Here is a 16,714-nt window from a genome sequence, read left to right on the forward strand (position 1 = left end):
CCCCCCACACATGCAAATTCCAATTCTTTTGTGTGATTGAATTCCAATCCATGTCAGTCATACGTATGGTCAAATTTCATTTTAATTCCTTTAAAGTCAACTTTATTTGGTGGATTCCAATTCCACCAAATTCCATTATGTGAACCAAACACCCCAACATCCAAAATAATTTACATTTCACCAAATAGAATCTTTCTTACGGGATAGGTTGCATCACCTGAAAAATCATATTTCCCGTAGTAAATTACAACAATCTTTTTACACAATGCATCTCACAAAAGCTTTATGATTCCTACAAATCACAATTCATACAATATGAGATCGGTTACCTTACCCAAAAGACAAATAGTTTTCTTGGTAATGGTTTGATGGTCTTAATAACCTATTCGATAAGCATGTAAAGATGTCCAGTTGTGTTTTGTTCAAAATAAAATGGGTTTATCCAGTCATCCCTTTATGTCACTTTATCACGCATATATTCAAAAGACGTGTCCTACCTTTGTTTAAGAAATGATTTGTATTGAAACTTGTTGGGTCATTGATCAGCATCTTCCTAAATCGAAACGTGGCCCTCGCTACTATGCTATAAGAAAATAAGTTGCGCCTTCTTCACCAGCAATTGCTTTTGGCGTAGCGGTAAGCGCTTGGATCCTAACAAAACCGACTCCTCAGTATATACTCCCTTCGTCGCTTTGTTAAAGAGACGAGCTTGTCCATCTTCTCCAGTGAACTAATATGAGTACTATGGTATGTTGTCATTCAGTGATCCTCCCTTTCGCACTGAGTGTGTGTGTGAATGAAGTGCTATTGCAATGCCTTCTCTCTTCCCTGTATTCCTTTATTAATCCAACTTAAACCTCCATTGAAATTTTGTAGAAAAATTCAGCTATTTTTCATTTCCCTTTATATTTTTTCAGAAATGGGACTAGTCTCGATTCAAATACATTCCAATTAATCTATTTGTTTCATGAAGCCTATTTTTGTTTGACCCACTTTTCCCCAAGTTTCCGTTTCACTCCTTACGACGTTCTCAAGAGATTTTTATTGAGTATTTAAATCAATAAGATATATTCAATTATAAGAAAAACAAAAAATCATGCACGACAAGAAGGATATCTATGAGGACGAGATTTCCGAAAAACACACTGAAAGAACACCACAAGAAAACGATGACAACACCAATAACATATACAAAGCCAAGAAAGGCTCATGAGACAGCATACAAGTAAGCGTTAAACCATGTCGTCCTCGAAATTGACTGATTCTTATATTTTGATGAGATCCAAAGGAAAGACCGAAATTTGAATACCACCAAGAATATCACCACGAGCGTCGACCCCTTTGAAGATCCGAGCATTTATGTATTTCCATAGAGAATAAGTCATGATCCAAGTAATAGTTTGCCAGTCTCCACAAACGGTGCCAAAATCTGTGTCCCACCATCTTATAGAAGCAAATTGGAGGTTGATGCGCGAGGGTCGAAATCAATATTCCACCATATTAAGACATTTTTCTAGATACTTGAAGCAACCTTGCAACACACATAGGCAATGGTTCGAAGTTTCAATAAAATCCTTACAGAACGGGCAAATCATCGAGTTGAGATTGATCTATTTGTTGAGATTTTGAAGAACGACTAACCTATTTTGAAGTGCCTTAAAATAAAGATATAAACTTTTCTTGGAGTTAGTTAGTTCCAAGCTGACGGGTACGGGGATTAGCATCTCATCCCTGGGTTTCCTTTTTTCCGGCCAAACCCCAGTTTCTCGTTCTAGATCCAGTCCCCGACCCTGTTGTTCTGGTGAAGTGAAGACTGCACATGATTACGTGAAAGAAGCGGTTGACTGGTCGTGGTCTCGTGCAGTCTGGAGAGTCTCAATTCTCAAAATCAAATTTTAAATTAAAAACCTAATTTTAGAATATAAATAATCTAAATATTATATATATTAATAAAATAAACTAATTAAATTATATATCGGGTACAGGGGCGGGTCGGGGGATACGCTACCCAACCTAAACCCCGACTTGAGCCTACCGCGGATCCCCAGTTCCGGGGCCCGGTTTAGTGGGGAATCCTCATCCTCGTTCGAGTCGGATGAACCGCATTTCCCCACCAAGTCGGGACAAATCACCATCCCTAGAAAGAAGTATTGCATCCTCTACTTATTCTACATAGGCCCAAAGGGAACAAATTGCACGACAAATACTCCCCTTTGATAAATACGCCAAAAAAACACTAATGACAAGAGAATCAAAATCATCGGATTCTAGAGCCTTAGAGCTCCTACAAGTCGAAACAACAGTCCAAATTTCAGAGACTAGAATTTTCAATTCTAACCAGCTAGCTTCATCTGTGGATAATTTCTTGAAACGATCACTATGAAATGTTTGTCGAGAAGTGTTGATTTCATAGAACTTCAAAAACAAATGGTCCATGAATTTTTGTTTAATGACGAGAAGATCATCGGTCCAAATCACATCAATTGATAAAGTCAGATATATTGTAATTTGTCTTTGTCATATTCATTTGATAATGTAATGTGACTTAGTAAGCATTTATCCAGGTAAACGTTTGGTAAACGACCTCTTAATCCCGATATACCTTATAAGAACATCGGGAAACTAAAAGTGTGCATCAAATATTTATCTTATTAAATATTGAATGTCGAAAATACAAATAAATTCTTATAGGGGTGTGCAAAAAGTAAACATATCTAATTAGAATCGACGATCATAATTGGTTGTCCAATTGTAATTAGATTTGATCGAAATGAAATTTTCAACGTCTAATTTGGATCAACCGGTTCTTGAATGGCATTCCAGAACCCACCAAAGTCGACCGAACATAATCGTCCAACATCTAATCACACATCCAGTTAACCATTTGATTACCATCCAACCATTATTCAACCATGATCCAATTATTTTACTTAAATCAGGATTTGTTTGTGTTGGTTTTTGAAATGGAATGGATTACATTTGGATGGGTGGATCCATAGTCCAATACATAATTTGATCATTCGAAATGGATTACGCCCGATGTTGTTGAACGGGCCTAAATTCTTACATTTGTTCGCATCCACGAGGGACGTAACTTGTGAAATTTTGTATCTTTCTTGGCTCCAAAGGGCTGAGGCTTTGCCATATAAATGTCTAGTTTCCGCTTCGATCTGACCGACCATTCCACATTGCGTAGTACAAGTGAGAGGAATTCAGGTATGCGTTATTAAATCGATGGATTAGGGTTTTACGTTTCTCTTTCAAAAGTCATTTGCTTGATTGATGCATGAATCCGGGCATGCATATGTTCATAGATTTGTCAAGGCGTAGGGAATTTCTTAGCGATTACTTCTGATTTTGTTATTTCAGAATGTATCGGGGTTCTTTGTTAGTTTTTTTGTGTGCTTTATGCTTGACATATCCGTATGTTCATTATGATGTTTAAATGGGTTATTACGCATGGCTACATTGCATTCTGCTTGTGATCAGGGTTCTGAGATGGTTTTATTTTCAGAAAAGTAGTTGCATAATTGCTAGAAGTTGAAGTTTCAAGAACTTCAAGGCGCTGTTAAAATCCAAGTTCATTTAGGGGCCGTTTACCCAATGGCTTACCCGGTAAGTGCTTATCGATAGTAGTCAACACTATGATTTATTTTAATGCGTAAGATTGTAGTATATCAAAGCATATCGAATGCAACAATTTAGTGGGTAAGCGCTTACCTCGGTAAGAGTCGTCATCCTCACTTACCGGGTAAGACTCTTCATCATTCTCATCGCTCTTATCCGGTAAGATTCTTGACCCTTTTCATGTTCATCCAATGACGAAATTTATCCGATAAGTACTTACCAAGCAAGTGTTTAGTAAACGCCCCCTTAGTTTAAAGTTACAGGATTACAGGAGATAAACTACTATTCCTATCTATGCAAAAAAATAGTAATCGAGGAATCTCCATGTGTAAAAACACAACCTGGTGAGGGGAAAAAAGTAGTTTACACTTTAGAGAGATGCATATTGGTATAGAACTACAAACATAAACTGCTTATGAATATGCAATAAAACCCCAATAATTAGGTGTAAGACTTCAGATGATGAAATTGAAGACCTCAGTTTGATTCTGAGTTAACAATGATAAAATAACAGAATATTAAAGGGTAGCATGGGTGTAAGACTTATGGTGAAATGCAAATACAAATTCCAGCAGACAATGCTGTAGGAATGCTACAGCATGCAATAAGCCAAAACTAGTTTCACCGTCTATTTTGAAGGTATTCCTTTCGGACTTCACCTTTGCACTATATTATAGCTTTCAATCCATATCTCTATGTGGTATCCGGACCATGGATAGCGGCAAAATGGTGTGTTCAAAATATATGGATAAACAAACTTCTTTGTTAAAAATCACTCTCTCGAACCGATTCCCATATCATTCAAGTTGGCGTAGCGGTATGTGAGTCCTTGGTCTTCTAGGAGGTCAAGGGTTCAAACCTCATCTTTGGTGAGGAGGGTGTGTGAGTTTATTTGTTCTATTTGCCGTATATAAATATTATATATTTCAAAAAAAAAAAAGTTGGCGTGTGTTCTAGATAGTTCATCTCTGAATCTATTGCACTTTGACACTTTTAAAGAGTGACCAACCTGTCGGGAGTTAATTTTAAAAGACATAAATGACAAGTCTCCTTGTCGGTAACTTTCTCAAGTTTACCTCTTATATCATTCAAGTTGACGTGCATTCAATGGCTTATCTCTAAGACCATGGCACTTTAACACTTTCAAAGTGATCAACTCGTCAAGAAATGTACTTGGTTTTTGATAAAAACTTGAATGAAATAGTGAAACATTGTTTCATAACTGGACATTGAACCCATTTCATATGATAGGAGTTGCCGGTTACTGGACGACCAACCAATTCCTTAAAAAAAAGATTCCAACAAAAACCAACAACATTCTTATGCACCCATTTCACATGCTAGGCGTAGTTGGTGTATTCGGCGGCTCCCTATTCAGTGCTATGCATGGTTCCTTGGTAACCTCTAGTTTGATCAGAAAATGAATCTGCTAATGAAGGTTAGCGAAACCGGTGGTTTCTTGGTCACGACCAAATAAAGCTAAAGTTCCACATGTATAGGACCAACCGGGGCATTGGTCATGGTTTAAAAGATATTTAAATCCTAGCAGAAGCAGAAAAAGAGGTTATTGCGAAACAACGTCTACTTTCCTTTGATTTATCATTTCACCCCTTATCTTACACCCAAGCTATTGGAATTAGCTACTCATTACATAAATTAAATGACAAGAAATATAAAGAACAAAAAAGTAAAGACATAAATATAAATGATGGAAAGTAAATGACGGAAAGTAAATGACTGAATATAAAGAGCGGAAATTAAATGACAAGAAAAGTAAATAAAGTAAGAACAATGCTGCAGCAACTCATAATGAAGAACATTATTTAAAGAAAATTAAAAACTAACTTGCATAAACATAAGAACTTCAGATCTGATTCTTTAGTGTTTTTGGGATGGATTTTAAGAACTACAAAGGGGTCTTATTTATACAAAAGAGCCAAGGAAGAAGACAAAGGCCTTGGAAAGCCATGGTTTCAAAAAGGGAGACAAAAGTTAAAAAGGGAGTATCACATCATAAGAAAAAGCAAAAGTAACCTCCAAAAATCCCTTCTCCTGCTGTAGTGGGCCTTAACCAACAAATTAGCAAAAATTTGTCTTCATTCTAAATCGGCAGCTAAATCAATAAACACTTCCCAAAAGGCTGCTTAATGACAGTTTAATGCTGTTAGAATGCTGCAGCAAATAACATTATGCTTTCAAGTTAAGATTTCTTCTACTCTAATAGCGCAAAGACAAGTTAATCACTTAATTTAGCTCCAAGTATAAACAAATGGAAAATAATGTAATAAAAAGGACTCAAAGGTTTGGGATAAAAGAAAATGAACTACCTAAAGGTAAAGAAATGAGTGTTTTATGCCTTGAATAATCAATGTATATCACCCTCCCTGGATGCCACTCCGTGGTTCATTTGGTTTGGTTTATATCTTAGTCGCTGCAGTCTTACTTTAAGGGGGGGGGGGGGGGGTTGATGTTAGGCAATGGGAAGGGAGTATATGAACAATAACAGAATTATATAATATCATGGTGCCATCCTCAGGTCATGAGCAATGCATTAACATCACTTGTTGTGTATGCTATAAACAATGAAATCTTTAACATGGCTGATAATAAACTACAACTATTGTGTAGCTGAATGGAATCTTTTTGGCTGATTATAAGCTATATCTGCTGATATAATCCTTGGTCCTCATTTTTATTAGATTCCATATATTTACCTTACAAATTACTTGCAGAAGAATTACTTGATGCATTCACCTATATGTACAAGGACAAGAAGTAGAAAGAGAGTGGCTGACGGGCTTGACAACTCTCATCAAGATTCTTATCGTCCATGCATCATCACTCGTCAAAGAAGAGCGAGTCGCAACAAGGCAATAAACCATGATAGGAAATTGGATTCAGGGGAAGTCTACAGTTACTTGGAGTGAGCTAAACCTTTTATTTCTCCAAATAGAAGGATGCGTTTGATAAGATAACGGAATTGGGCTGGACTGGACTGGACTGGACGGGAGTAAGTGAGTTGGTCGGGTGAAAGAGTTGTGGAAGGTTTTAGGGTTTTAATTTGATAAGGGTAGTTAGTAAATCTACCAAACTTGTCACATCTCCCTGATTCGTTCCACCTATTTTGTTGGGACAGAAATAAATGCATTTTTGTCCCTCTCAGTCCTTTCCAGTCCCAGTCACACAAAAGGACAACAAGTTTTTGTTCTATAATGTACCGTCTAGCGTACCAAACGCACCCGAAAAGAACATGCTGTCTTTAGCCTTTTGTTTTGTGATGAATACAATTTTTTAAATCATGTAGGAAGTTATGGCTTAGCTTTCCGGAAGATAAAAAGAGTTCATTCGCGCATCTTGATCCATTATGGTATACTCTGTACTCGGAGAACTCCAACAAAGAAAAGGTGTTAAATTGGATCAAGAAGAAGGATGTATTTTCTAGAAAATATGTGGTTTTTCCCATTGTTCAGTGGTGGGTATTCTTAATTCGGTAGTGTTACGCGTATATATCTTTTGTTGGCATGTGGTGATCTGGAGATGTAATTTTCGGCAGGGGTCATTGGAGTCTCTTGATATTCTGTCACTTTGGTGAAAGTTTAGGATCAAAACTCAAAACTCCATGCATCTTGTTGCTGGATTCACTGGAAATGGCTGATCACTCCAAGCAAGTGGAACCTGTAATAAGAAAGTAATGGACAAATTATAGTCATTTACCTCTTATGTTTTTGAGACTCTATTACTTAAAGATTTTAATCACGTTTTACGTATCATTTTTGCCTTTGGCAGATTTGTTCTCGACATCTACAGGAATCTCGAGAGGAAAGAGGAGACAAGTCAGTTGCGTAAAATTCCCTTTTTGGTTCCCAAGGTAACTAGCATTTCTTGGTAATATATTGAGCGCATAATAACTATCTTATGCATGCTCAAACAAACGATTTTTAGGTTCCGCAGCAGAGAGACAACCGTGGATGTGGAATTTTTGTTCTTTACTATATAAAACTATTTGTTGAGAATGCTCCCGAGAGTTTCAGCATATCCGATGGATACCCATATTTCGTAAGTTTACACAATTTGACTATAAGAAAAAATCCATAAATTTTCACAAAATTAGTATAGATTTGTTGGTTGTTTCCCGTCTTTGCACAAGAAGAACCCATGTTCGAGCCTTGGGTTCAAAGTTTTTTAAAAACACAAAAGGTATAAAGCTGAAACTAAGAAATTTGACAAAATTGGGACTAACTCGGCCCTTTTTTACAAAGACAACAACATTTACCAACTCCGCTCTTAAAAGACTTGTGCCAACACTTTAGTATCAAAAAATATAAGGACACCCAACTAAACAGTATAGTGTCAGTGTGTCACTCTTCGAAAACGTATTTTTTTCCCATTACCACCGAACCATGTAGCGGTGGCCTGTGCCACTTATGCTCTTATGTAGGTCCGCTTGTGAACCATACGGTCCCAGTATATCTCATCCGAAACTAGGGTCTGGAGATGTATGTAGATATGCCCTCTATCCCAAAAGGTTGAGCGGGCTTCGATGGGCATTTTTTTTTCCATTAACCTGGATATCCAACCCACTATGCGAGCTGACTAATCCCAGGGAGACCACCTGCTTTGCAGATAGCCCAGAGTTACCACATTTGAATCTCTGTGGCCACAAGGGGATTTTTATTTCTCCTTGGATTTGAACCTGAGACCTCCTGGTACTTTTGACCTTTGGAGCCAAGCTCAAACCAATCGGGCTTCGATGGGCATTTTTTAAACCAATTGTGCATCTTTTTGAGTGATTAATTTTCGTTTTGGTTTTGTTTCTCTTATGTCTCGATGTGTTTGTAGATGAAGAAAGACTGGTTTAGTTATGAAGGACTGGATGAGTTTTGCAGAACTCTTGATTCGTTCAAATAGCGATTAGCCGGTGGGGTCGAGTAATCGTTTTTGATATATCCTATGAAATGATAATCTTGTAGGAAAAAGTCTCATTTTAGAGACCTCCTTTGATTGATACCTTAGATGCTGTTTACTTTGAACTGAAGTGAATCAGTGAATGGTTTTGGGAATTTGCAGGGATCATATCTTACAATTTAAGCATTGCTTGTTAGTTGATGTATCTTTAAATTTAAGAGGTTCTAAAAACACGCAGTAAATATTTATAATATGGTAAATATATTATTATGAACTAGAAAAGTATCCACGTAATGCAACGAGATATATCTTGATTTTAGTGTTTTGTTTTATTATTTGTCTCCGTCGATGTTATAATACGGTCTTATGCGGTTTTGAAAAAACAATAACATTTTTTATTTTGAATAAAATATAAATTTTAAAATATCATAAAATTTTGAAAAAATATATATCGAAATTAGTGTCAAATTAACTATTTAAAAGTTCTCGTTCTATTTTAAATTTAGGAATAATAACGAACTAATTTATTTTTAGTTTAATAATATTTTTTTATAAAAATAATAATAATAATTAGAGTAGTATATTAGAATTCAATGATTATCCTTATTATATTTTAGATTTTTTATATTTAAATTTAGATGTTTATCTTATATTTGATTATGTTTATCTGCAGTTATACGAATTCAAACATAGAACTTTAATAAGTTGTACTTATATATAATTACTTGTAATATTGAATTTTAAGTAACGTGCATCAATAAATAGTACTTTGTGCATAAAAAATGAGTTTTGAGAGTTTTATCAAATACTTTATAATATAGTATAGATATCGACACACATGAATATGTATTCGTGATCAAAAGTTTGGTTTAAAAATTGGAAAATATATGCATACGTTAAAATAAATATCAAATTAAAAAAATAAAATATTTTTCTTTGAGTAAACTATGGATTTGGTTCCTATGGTATGCTGATTTTTATTAAAATCGTCCCTATACTTCGTTTATTAAGGATTTGGTCCCTGTGGTATACAATTTCTATTGGATTTGGTACCTACACCAAACGGCCATCCATTTCTTTTGTTAAGGGTACTTTTGTCTTTTTATAGTTATCTTCATCTTAACATTATTATTTTTTTCATTTTATCTTATTATACTTCTTAACCACCACTCAAATGATTCCACTTGGTTGATATAAATTCTAAAAAAGAAAATACTCTCTCTCCTCTTCTCTCATCTACGACGACATGAACCAGTAAACCTACCGGCGTTCACATACAAACACCACCTTTGACACAATTGGACGCCTTCGACACAAAGAACTCCATCGTCTCCCCCCTTCTTCCCGACAACAATCATCAGTCTGATGAACACCCTCCTCCTTCTCCCTCTCCTCCCTCCATCTTCTCTATGATACCTAGTTGATTTAGTCTACCACACTCCTCAACACAAACCCACCACATGGTTTCAGGGTGGTTTATGTTAATGTTAGGGACCATAACCCTCCTCCAACCCTCTTCTTCCACTGATCTGATCGATGATTCCAATCCCCAACCATTGCTTTGATGTGTGTGCTAAGAATCTATGCGCAATTTCTTGGCGCGAAAGGTATAGGTGTATTTGTGAATGTGTGTGTGGTGGTGGGAAAAAGGGAAGGTGGAGAGGGATGGAGGTTGATCTAGCGTGGCGAGGGTTGGAACCGAAAGGTATTGTGACGATGTGTGTGTATATATATATATATGTGTGTGTGTTTATATATACGTGTTCTATCTAGGTTCCGCTCTTATGTACGCCCCACCTCAATGGGAACTTCTTCAACACACATATATAAGAGTTTTTAATTAAATTGATAACTTACTGGCCTATATAAGAACAAGTGAATTTATACTCCTGAGAATGTCATGGATTTAATTAAAATCTTATTTAAAGTTATATACCTAAAAATCTCAATATTATATTATATATTATTTTTGGCCCTTCGAGTTTCAAAATATACATTTTGGCCCTTGATTTAAATTTTAAAAAAATGTTAAAGTATAGGAAAAGGCAAAAAGACCATTTTGCCCTCAATTTTAACATATTTGATAGACGGTCGTTTGTTTTAGGAACCAAATCCAAGAGAAAGTGCATACCAGAAGGACCAAATCTATAATACATGAAGTCTAGGGACCATTTTCGTAAAAATCAACATACCACCGAGACCAAATCCATAATTTACTCTTTATTTTATCGAATATTTTACCGAGTAAACTTTAATTTTGGTCCTTGAGGTATAGTCAAAAGCAGGGCCTGCCTTGGCCATGGCCACGTGGGTCGTCGCCCAGGGCAGCATCATCCCAAGGGGCATCATTTAGGTCGAAGCCCTCTATGACATACTAGACCTCCTCGGCTCCTCGCTCGGTTCCACACTTCCTTGGCTCCTCGCTCGGTTCCAGACTCCTGTCCAGTCCTCGCCTCGATCGCTCGGCTCTTCCCCCTCTAATGGACATCAATCGTCTAATCGGGTCAGCCGCCGATGGCTAATCTCCATTCTCCAGACCCCGTCCTCTTCCGCCTGACGCCTCCTGGTTCCTGCCCTCCTCTAATCTGTGAAAAATATCACACGGGCTTTCTGTTCCTGGGTTTCACAAATACCGTTTCAGTGTGGATAATCTCCAGACTCCGTCCTTCACTCATAAGATTCACGGTAATGCTTTCATCAAAATTAGGGTTTTATTTGGTGATTTATGATGCTTAATTTCAATTTTTAGGGTTTGGTTTTCAATTTTTATTTGGTGATACTGAATGATCCTCGACTAGATGGTAGATCATAGAAGGAATTTTTCAGAAACAGTGAAACAACTCAAACAAGTGTGAACTGTAGTATGTGAAGCGTAAATAGTTTAGGACTTTAGGTACAATTATAACATCTACTAATAAAGTTTTTGGGATGTGATTACAAATTCGTCAAGGATTCACATCCACTTCAATCCACAGGACTCAGCCACTTAGGTGTTTTCCTTCTAGTTCTCCATTTCAATATTGCATATTTGATATTTAGTGATTGCTTGTCTGCTTGGTTGTTTGAAGTTTGAACAATTTAGTTTGATTAAATATGCTTCACAAAGACGCCGTTTTAGATGAACATATAATCTTATATTTGTTTTTTTTTTTCGGGGTTTGGTTTATGTCCCCTCGTTGTAACATTTTTTCCAATAATAATCGGCATGAGGATGAGCTGCCTAACTTGACTGAGTTCTAAACCCCTTTAAAATTCGTGTCTTCTTGAGTTCTTGGTTCATCGGAGTAGGAACATCTTTTTGGCTCTCCGCCCAGTACATCCAAAACCACTGGACCGACCCTGGTCAAAAGTTTAAAAGTAATACCTCAATTTTGATAAGTCTAGGAATCATCTTTATGGTTTTCATTTTGTTCTAAAATTGGTCTCTAGTCATTAATTCTGTTTATTTTATCTGTCAAATCAAGGAGTATTTCAGTCTTTTAGTCAAAATATTTGATTATCTTTTATAAATAACACAATATTTTATTTTATATTTTTTATTCTATTTATATTATAAAAAATTTCTTTCAATCTAAAATTTGTTTTTTTAAAGCAAATGCGAGATACAATCTTATGTTATTTTTTAAAGAGAAAAGGACTGAAATTCCCCTCACACTAATGAAGAAAATAAACAAAGTTAACAAATAGGGAGCACTTTCAGAACAAAATGAAAACCATAAGTATGATTTTTAGATTTATCAAAGTTCAGGTCCACTTTCAAACTTTTCACTAAATGAAAACCATAAGTATTATTTGGTAATTATGTATAATGAAATTAGGGCTCTTAATGGTTAAGAGAGATCTAGGATACAAAATCATTTAGAAGGTTTTGAAACCATTAAGAGACAGATTTTTTCTTGTCAAATAAGATTCATCTCTTAACAATTAAGATGTTGACTATTAATGGAACTATTAAGAGGTAACAAACAACCTCTTACTTGTAATCTTGAATTTAAGTGATATGCATCAATAAACAATAATTCAATTATAAAAAATAGTTTTTAAGAGTCTTTTTGGCAAATGCTTTACAATGTAGTATAAACTAGTTTAAATATCAAGAGTAAACTACAAATTTGGTCCCTTCAAGTTGTTCAAAATAACACCTTTCATCCCTATAGTTTTTAAATTACAAAATGATGATCATAATCTGCAAAAAGTCCCCTCCCTTTAACAACCACTAAAAAATTCCGTTAAATGAGGGACATTTTCATCATTTTATCGATTTATTTTATCTTTTACCCAATCAAAATAGATTTTATGATTTTTGTTATATGATTTTTGATTGGATAAAAGACAAAATAATCAATAAAAAGACAAAAATGTTTTTTAACAAATTTTTTGAACAACTATTTAAGGAAGAAGTCAATACAAACGTTTTCATAAACTACGATAGTAATTTTATAATTTTAAAATTAAATAGACGAAAAGTGTTATTTTCATCAAACTATAGGGACCAAATTTATGGTTTAATGAAAATTAGTGATATTCTTTCTGGCGATATAAATATGAGGGGCTTAATGGTAATTCGCAAATTCCAGTATCTACAAACATGACATTTATACCCCTGTTCATCTTTTTATAAATTGGAGTAGGGTTTCACTTGGACACAGCCGACTACCGAACTTACTCACGAGGCAGCCACCGGAATTCTTACTTGAAGCAGGTATGCCTTCTAGGGTTCTTCTTTTGTGTTTACAGGTTAATTGATTCATTGATTTCTCAATCTGATGAAACTATGTGAGTAGACTTGTATTGTTTCTTGGTTACTTGTTGTTTAGTTACTCCCGAGTGTAGTGGGGTTCTTTTTCTCTTTTGTGCTTTATTTGCACTTTACAGATCTGTATGTTCCTCATGATGTTATATTCAGTTAGTGTAGATAGGTGTATTGTGCTCTGGTGATGACTAGGGTTTCGAGAAATGGTTTCATAATCGGTAGTTAGATGCAATTTCAAGTAATGCGGTGCCGCGATTGCATCCTGATTCGGCAATTTTGGATTTTTCAACTTGGTGTTAAGATCTGAGTTCGTTTAATTAAGGGTTAACGAGATTATGCCAAAATACAAGTTCTAGGGTTATGAATCTGTATTTTTTTTTTCTAAAATGTATAAAGCATGAGGAAGAATAGAATAAAGTAATGAATTTGGTATAGAATTGCAGATATAGACTAGAATTAGATACAAATATTAATCATGGAATTAATTATGTTGGCTGATTAGAAGCAAAATAATGATATGATATGATCCATATTTGCTCATGTTTACCTTACAAATAACTTGCAGAAGAGAGTACTTGATCATTTATAAATGGCACCTACATTCTATGTTGGTTCGGAAGCTGGTCTCAAGAAGCTTGATGAGTACCTTTTGTCTCGCAGTTACATCACTGGGTGAGTTAATATTGCTCTTTAAAATATATCTGATTCTAAATGATTATCATGCTGTAGGGTACTTACAGGGTTTATTTTCTCAGGTACCAAGCTTCAAAAGATGATCTCACCGTTCATGCTGCTTTCACAAAATCTCCATCACCCCAATATGTGAATGTATCTCGATGGTTCAACCATATTGAGTCCCTTCTGAGAATTTCGTAAGTTTTTGAATCTTGACCATTAGTTGTTTTTACCCTTCATTGGGAATCTTTTCCCACTACTTTGGTTCAGTTGGGTTTATGAGTTGTGAATTGGTCCATATTCTTTAGTATTATTCTTGGAGACTTGTGATTCTGAATGATTTTGCTTCTTCCAGTGGTGTCTCTGCTGAAGGAAGTGGCGTTACTGTAGAGGGGTCTGCTTCTTTCCCAGAAGAGGCTATTGCAACTCCTCCTGTTGCTGAGACAAAGGTAAGATCAGTGTAATTGTTTGAATGTTTTGCTGTTCACCAGCAACCCTGGTGGTTTGATGGATTGTTGACCTGGGGTGTTGGCTTCTTTATCTTTAGAATATACTCTTTATTATCTTTTGGGCACTAATTTGCTAACCCAAAATACACTTTCACATGTATTCTTCAGGCTGCAGCTGATGAGGATGATGATAGTGATGTGGATCTTTTTGGTGAGGAGACTGAAGAGGAAAAGAAGGCTGCTGAAGATCGTGCAGCTGCAGTGAAGGCATCTGGAAAGAAGAAAGAATGTGAGTTTGTTCTCATTTCATTCTAACTATTATGACGCAGCTGATAATGCATTGTTTTTTTAGCGTGGGATTTATATTACGTTCTCACCTTTGCTGAGCTTTGAAACCTTACCCTTCTGGGAGGCTGGTCTTTACCAATAACATGGGTGACTCAGTCTGCACTTTTCGATATATACCTGAATATTATTTCTGGTTGTTTACCACCATTGTTTTTGTTTGCTTTTTTGCTTGTTATATTATCAGCCGGCAAGTCTTCAGTCCTATTGGATGTAAAGCCTTGGGATGATGAGACCGACATGAAAAAGCTTGAGGAGGCTGTCAGAAGTGTTCATTTGGATGGCTTGCTTTGGGGCGCATGTATGTTTTTCTCTCTTTTTAATAAACCAATTTTATTGCTACATTCTACTCCCGCCATCCATAATCTTTTTTCAACATTCCTGTTTCAATTTGTTTCAAAGTAAGTGTTCATTTTCAAAAAAGAAACGGATACTTTCCAATTCTAATTTAGTTATGAGATGGAGAAATTTTGTACCCCTACTATTAACGGTAAAGTTGTCATTGGGTTTATTTGAAAAATGTGAAAATTACATCAAACTCTCTTTTTGATTGTGAACATTGTTTTGGGACGGAGGGGGTACATCACCCTTTCTAGTTCTAGGTAGTGAAAATAAGTCTATTAATGGTTTACGTTCCCAAGATCCTACTTCCATGATGATGACCATTGTTTTGAAATACCATTTCCGATGACTGAAATAATCATTTGATGTTGCAGCAAAGTTGGTACCAGTTGGGTATGGAATCAAGAAGCTCCAGATCATGATGACCATTGTCGATGACTTGGTGTCTGTCGATACACTCATTGAAGAAAGGCTCACAGAGGAACCAATTAACGAGTATGTCCAGAGCTGTGATATTGTCGCCTTCAACAAGATCTGTAAGTTCATCACAATCTTTCTATGCATCTTTTTTTCAGATTACCACGATTCACATGTTTCTTCTTTTATTGACGGATAACCGCTGTTGCAATTGCAGAGTTCATGTGTGGATTGCTGCTATGATGATGCTGGACGGTATCATGGCCTATAATTTAGTATCATCTCCCTCTCCCGCGATGGAAACCTATTTATCAGTGTCATTGTTTAAGTTTTGATCGTTTTGACTCTGGAATTATTTTCGAGAACTTTTCTTATATCTAGAATGGTTTTGCAAGATCTCTTTTTTCCAACATTTGACACAAACCATAAATTATACTAAAATCAACTGCAATCAGTTAGAAAATCCAACCTGTTAACACAACGGTGGTGCTTGATTGGTTTGAGCTTGGCTCCAAAGGTCAAAAGTACCTGGAGGTTCCAGGTTTAAATCCAAGGAGAAATAAGAATCCCCTTGTGGCGATGGAGGTTCAAATGCGGTGTCTCCAGGCCACCTGCAAAACAGGTGGTTGCCTTGAGATTAGTCGGCTCGCCGGGTTAATAAAAAAAGTCCTAGTTGTTGACCTTGCAGAGAAGTCAACTCAAGCTAAGATCTTGATCTGAGAAACTAAAATTAAAGCATTTTGTAATGTTAATTTGAACTCAAAACTTGTTTTCTTACACATACTAAATGGCAATATGTTAAATGCTCTGGTTGGTAACGTCCTGGATCAAAATTATTGAGAAACAGCAGATTATAAAAATTACAAATTGGCCAAGAGGCAAGTGATTGACCATATAAAAATACAGGAGTGGTGATTGATAAATGGTTACCAGTTCATTATCTTACCACATGAACATGATTGCGATGATAGGAATGGAGATTCTTGTCTAGTGAATAAGGGTGACAATTTTTACTTGGTAAATTGTTGTATATGATACTGTTTTGATAGATTACAGTTTTACCTGGTAATATAGGTTAGAATGTTACTTTTATCGATAAGGGCTTACTGGATAAATGCCTGAGTAAACGGTCTCATTATTTTATTAAGAAGGAATTAGTAAATAACGAAGAAGCTAAACATTATTTACTTGGTAAAAGACA

At 35.8% G+C, this 16,714-nt stretch overlaps 2 protein-coding genes across 4 annotated transcripts; both read left to right on the forward strand.

The window, feature by feature from the left end:
• The first annotated feature begins 3,029 nt into the window (after positions 1-3,029).
• On the forward strand, positions 3,030-8,683 carry LOC112510185 (probable ubiquitin-like-specific protease 2A). Of its 3 annotated transcripts, XM_025115512.1 has the most exons (8): positions 3,030-3,216; positions 3,515-3,615; positions 6,360-6,550; positions 6,932-7,099; positions 7,181-7,315; positions 7,414-7,495; positions 7,570-7,683; positions 8,467-8,683. In XM_025115512.1, exons 2-8 carry the CDS (start codon positions 3,604-3,606, stop codon positions 8,533-8,535), a joined length of 771 nt encoding a protein of 256 aa, XP_024971280.1. In that variant the 5' UTR covers positions 3,030-3,216; positions 3,515-3,603; the 3' UTR covers positions 8,536-8,683. The 3 variants fall into 3 exon arrangements, with proteins under 3 accessions (XP_024971280.1, XP_024971281.1, XP_024971282.1); XM_025115513.1 differs by lacking the exon at positions 3,515-3,615 and having other exon boundaries at positions 3,069-3,216; XM_025115514.1 differs by lacking the exon at positions 3,515-3,615 and having other exon boundaries at positions 3,069-3,216; positions 6,363-6,550.
• A 4,465-nt stretch (positions 8,684-13,148) lies between these two features.
• LOC112509760 (elongation factor 1-delta-like) lies at positions 13,149-15,909 on the forward strand. Its single transcript, XM_025114880.1, has 8 exons — positions 13,149-13,234; positions 13,851-13,957; positions 14,041-14,157; positions 14,316-14,409; positions 14,578-14,698; positions 14,942-15,055; positions 15,471-15,632; positions 15,731-15,909. Coding segments are annotated over exons 2-8 (693 nt in total). The 5' UTR covers positions 13,149-13,234; positions 13,851-13,874; the 3' UTR covers positions 15,733-15,909.
• The last annotated feature ends 805 nt before the right edge of the window (positions 15,910-16,714 follow it).

This window comes from Cynara cardunculus (assembly GCF_001531365.2).
Source record: "Cynara cardunculus var. scolymus isolate 2C chromosome LG 3, CcrdV1, whole genome shotgun sequence".
Lineage (NCBI taxonomy): Eukaryota > Viridiplantae > Streptophyta > Magnoliopsida > Asterales > Asteraceae > Cynara > Cynara cardunculus.

What these genes read in the sequence shown, in the direction of transcription:
- LOC112510185 (XM_025115512.1), top strand. An exon ending in GTTTTTCCCATTGTTCAGTG is followed by an intron (nt 7,100 to 7,180) that starts GTGGGTATTCTT and finishes AATTTTCGGCAG; the next exon opens with GGGTCATTGGAGTCTCTTGA. An exon ending in GTGGAACCTGTAATAAGAAA is followed by an intron (nt 7,316 to 7,413) that starts GTAATGGACAAA and finishes TGCCTTTGGCAG; the next exon opens with ATTTGTTCTCGACATCTACA.
- LOC112509760 (XM_025114880.1), top strand. Translation starts at nt 13,875, where the DNA reads ATGGCACCTACATTCTATGTTGGTTCGGAAGCTGGTCTCAAGAAGCTT. An exon ending in TCTCGCAGTTACATCACTGG is followed by an intron (nt 13,958 to 14,040) that starts GTGAGTTAATAT and finishes TTATTTTCTCAG; the next exon opens with GTACCAAGCTTCAAAAGATG. An exon ending in CTCCTGTTGCTGAGACAAAG is followed by an intron (nt 14,410 to 14,577) that starts GTAAGATCAGTG and finishes TGTATTCTTCAG; the next exon opens with GCTGCAGCTGATGAGGATGA.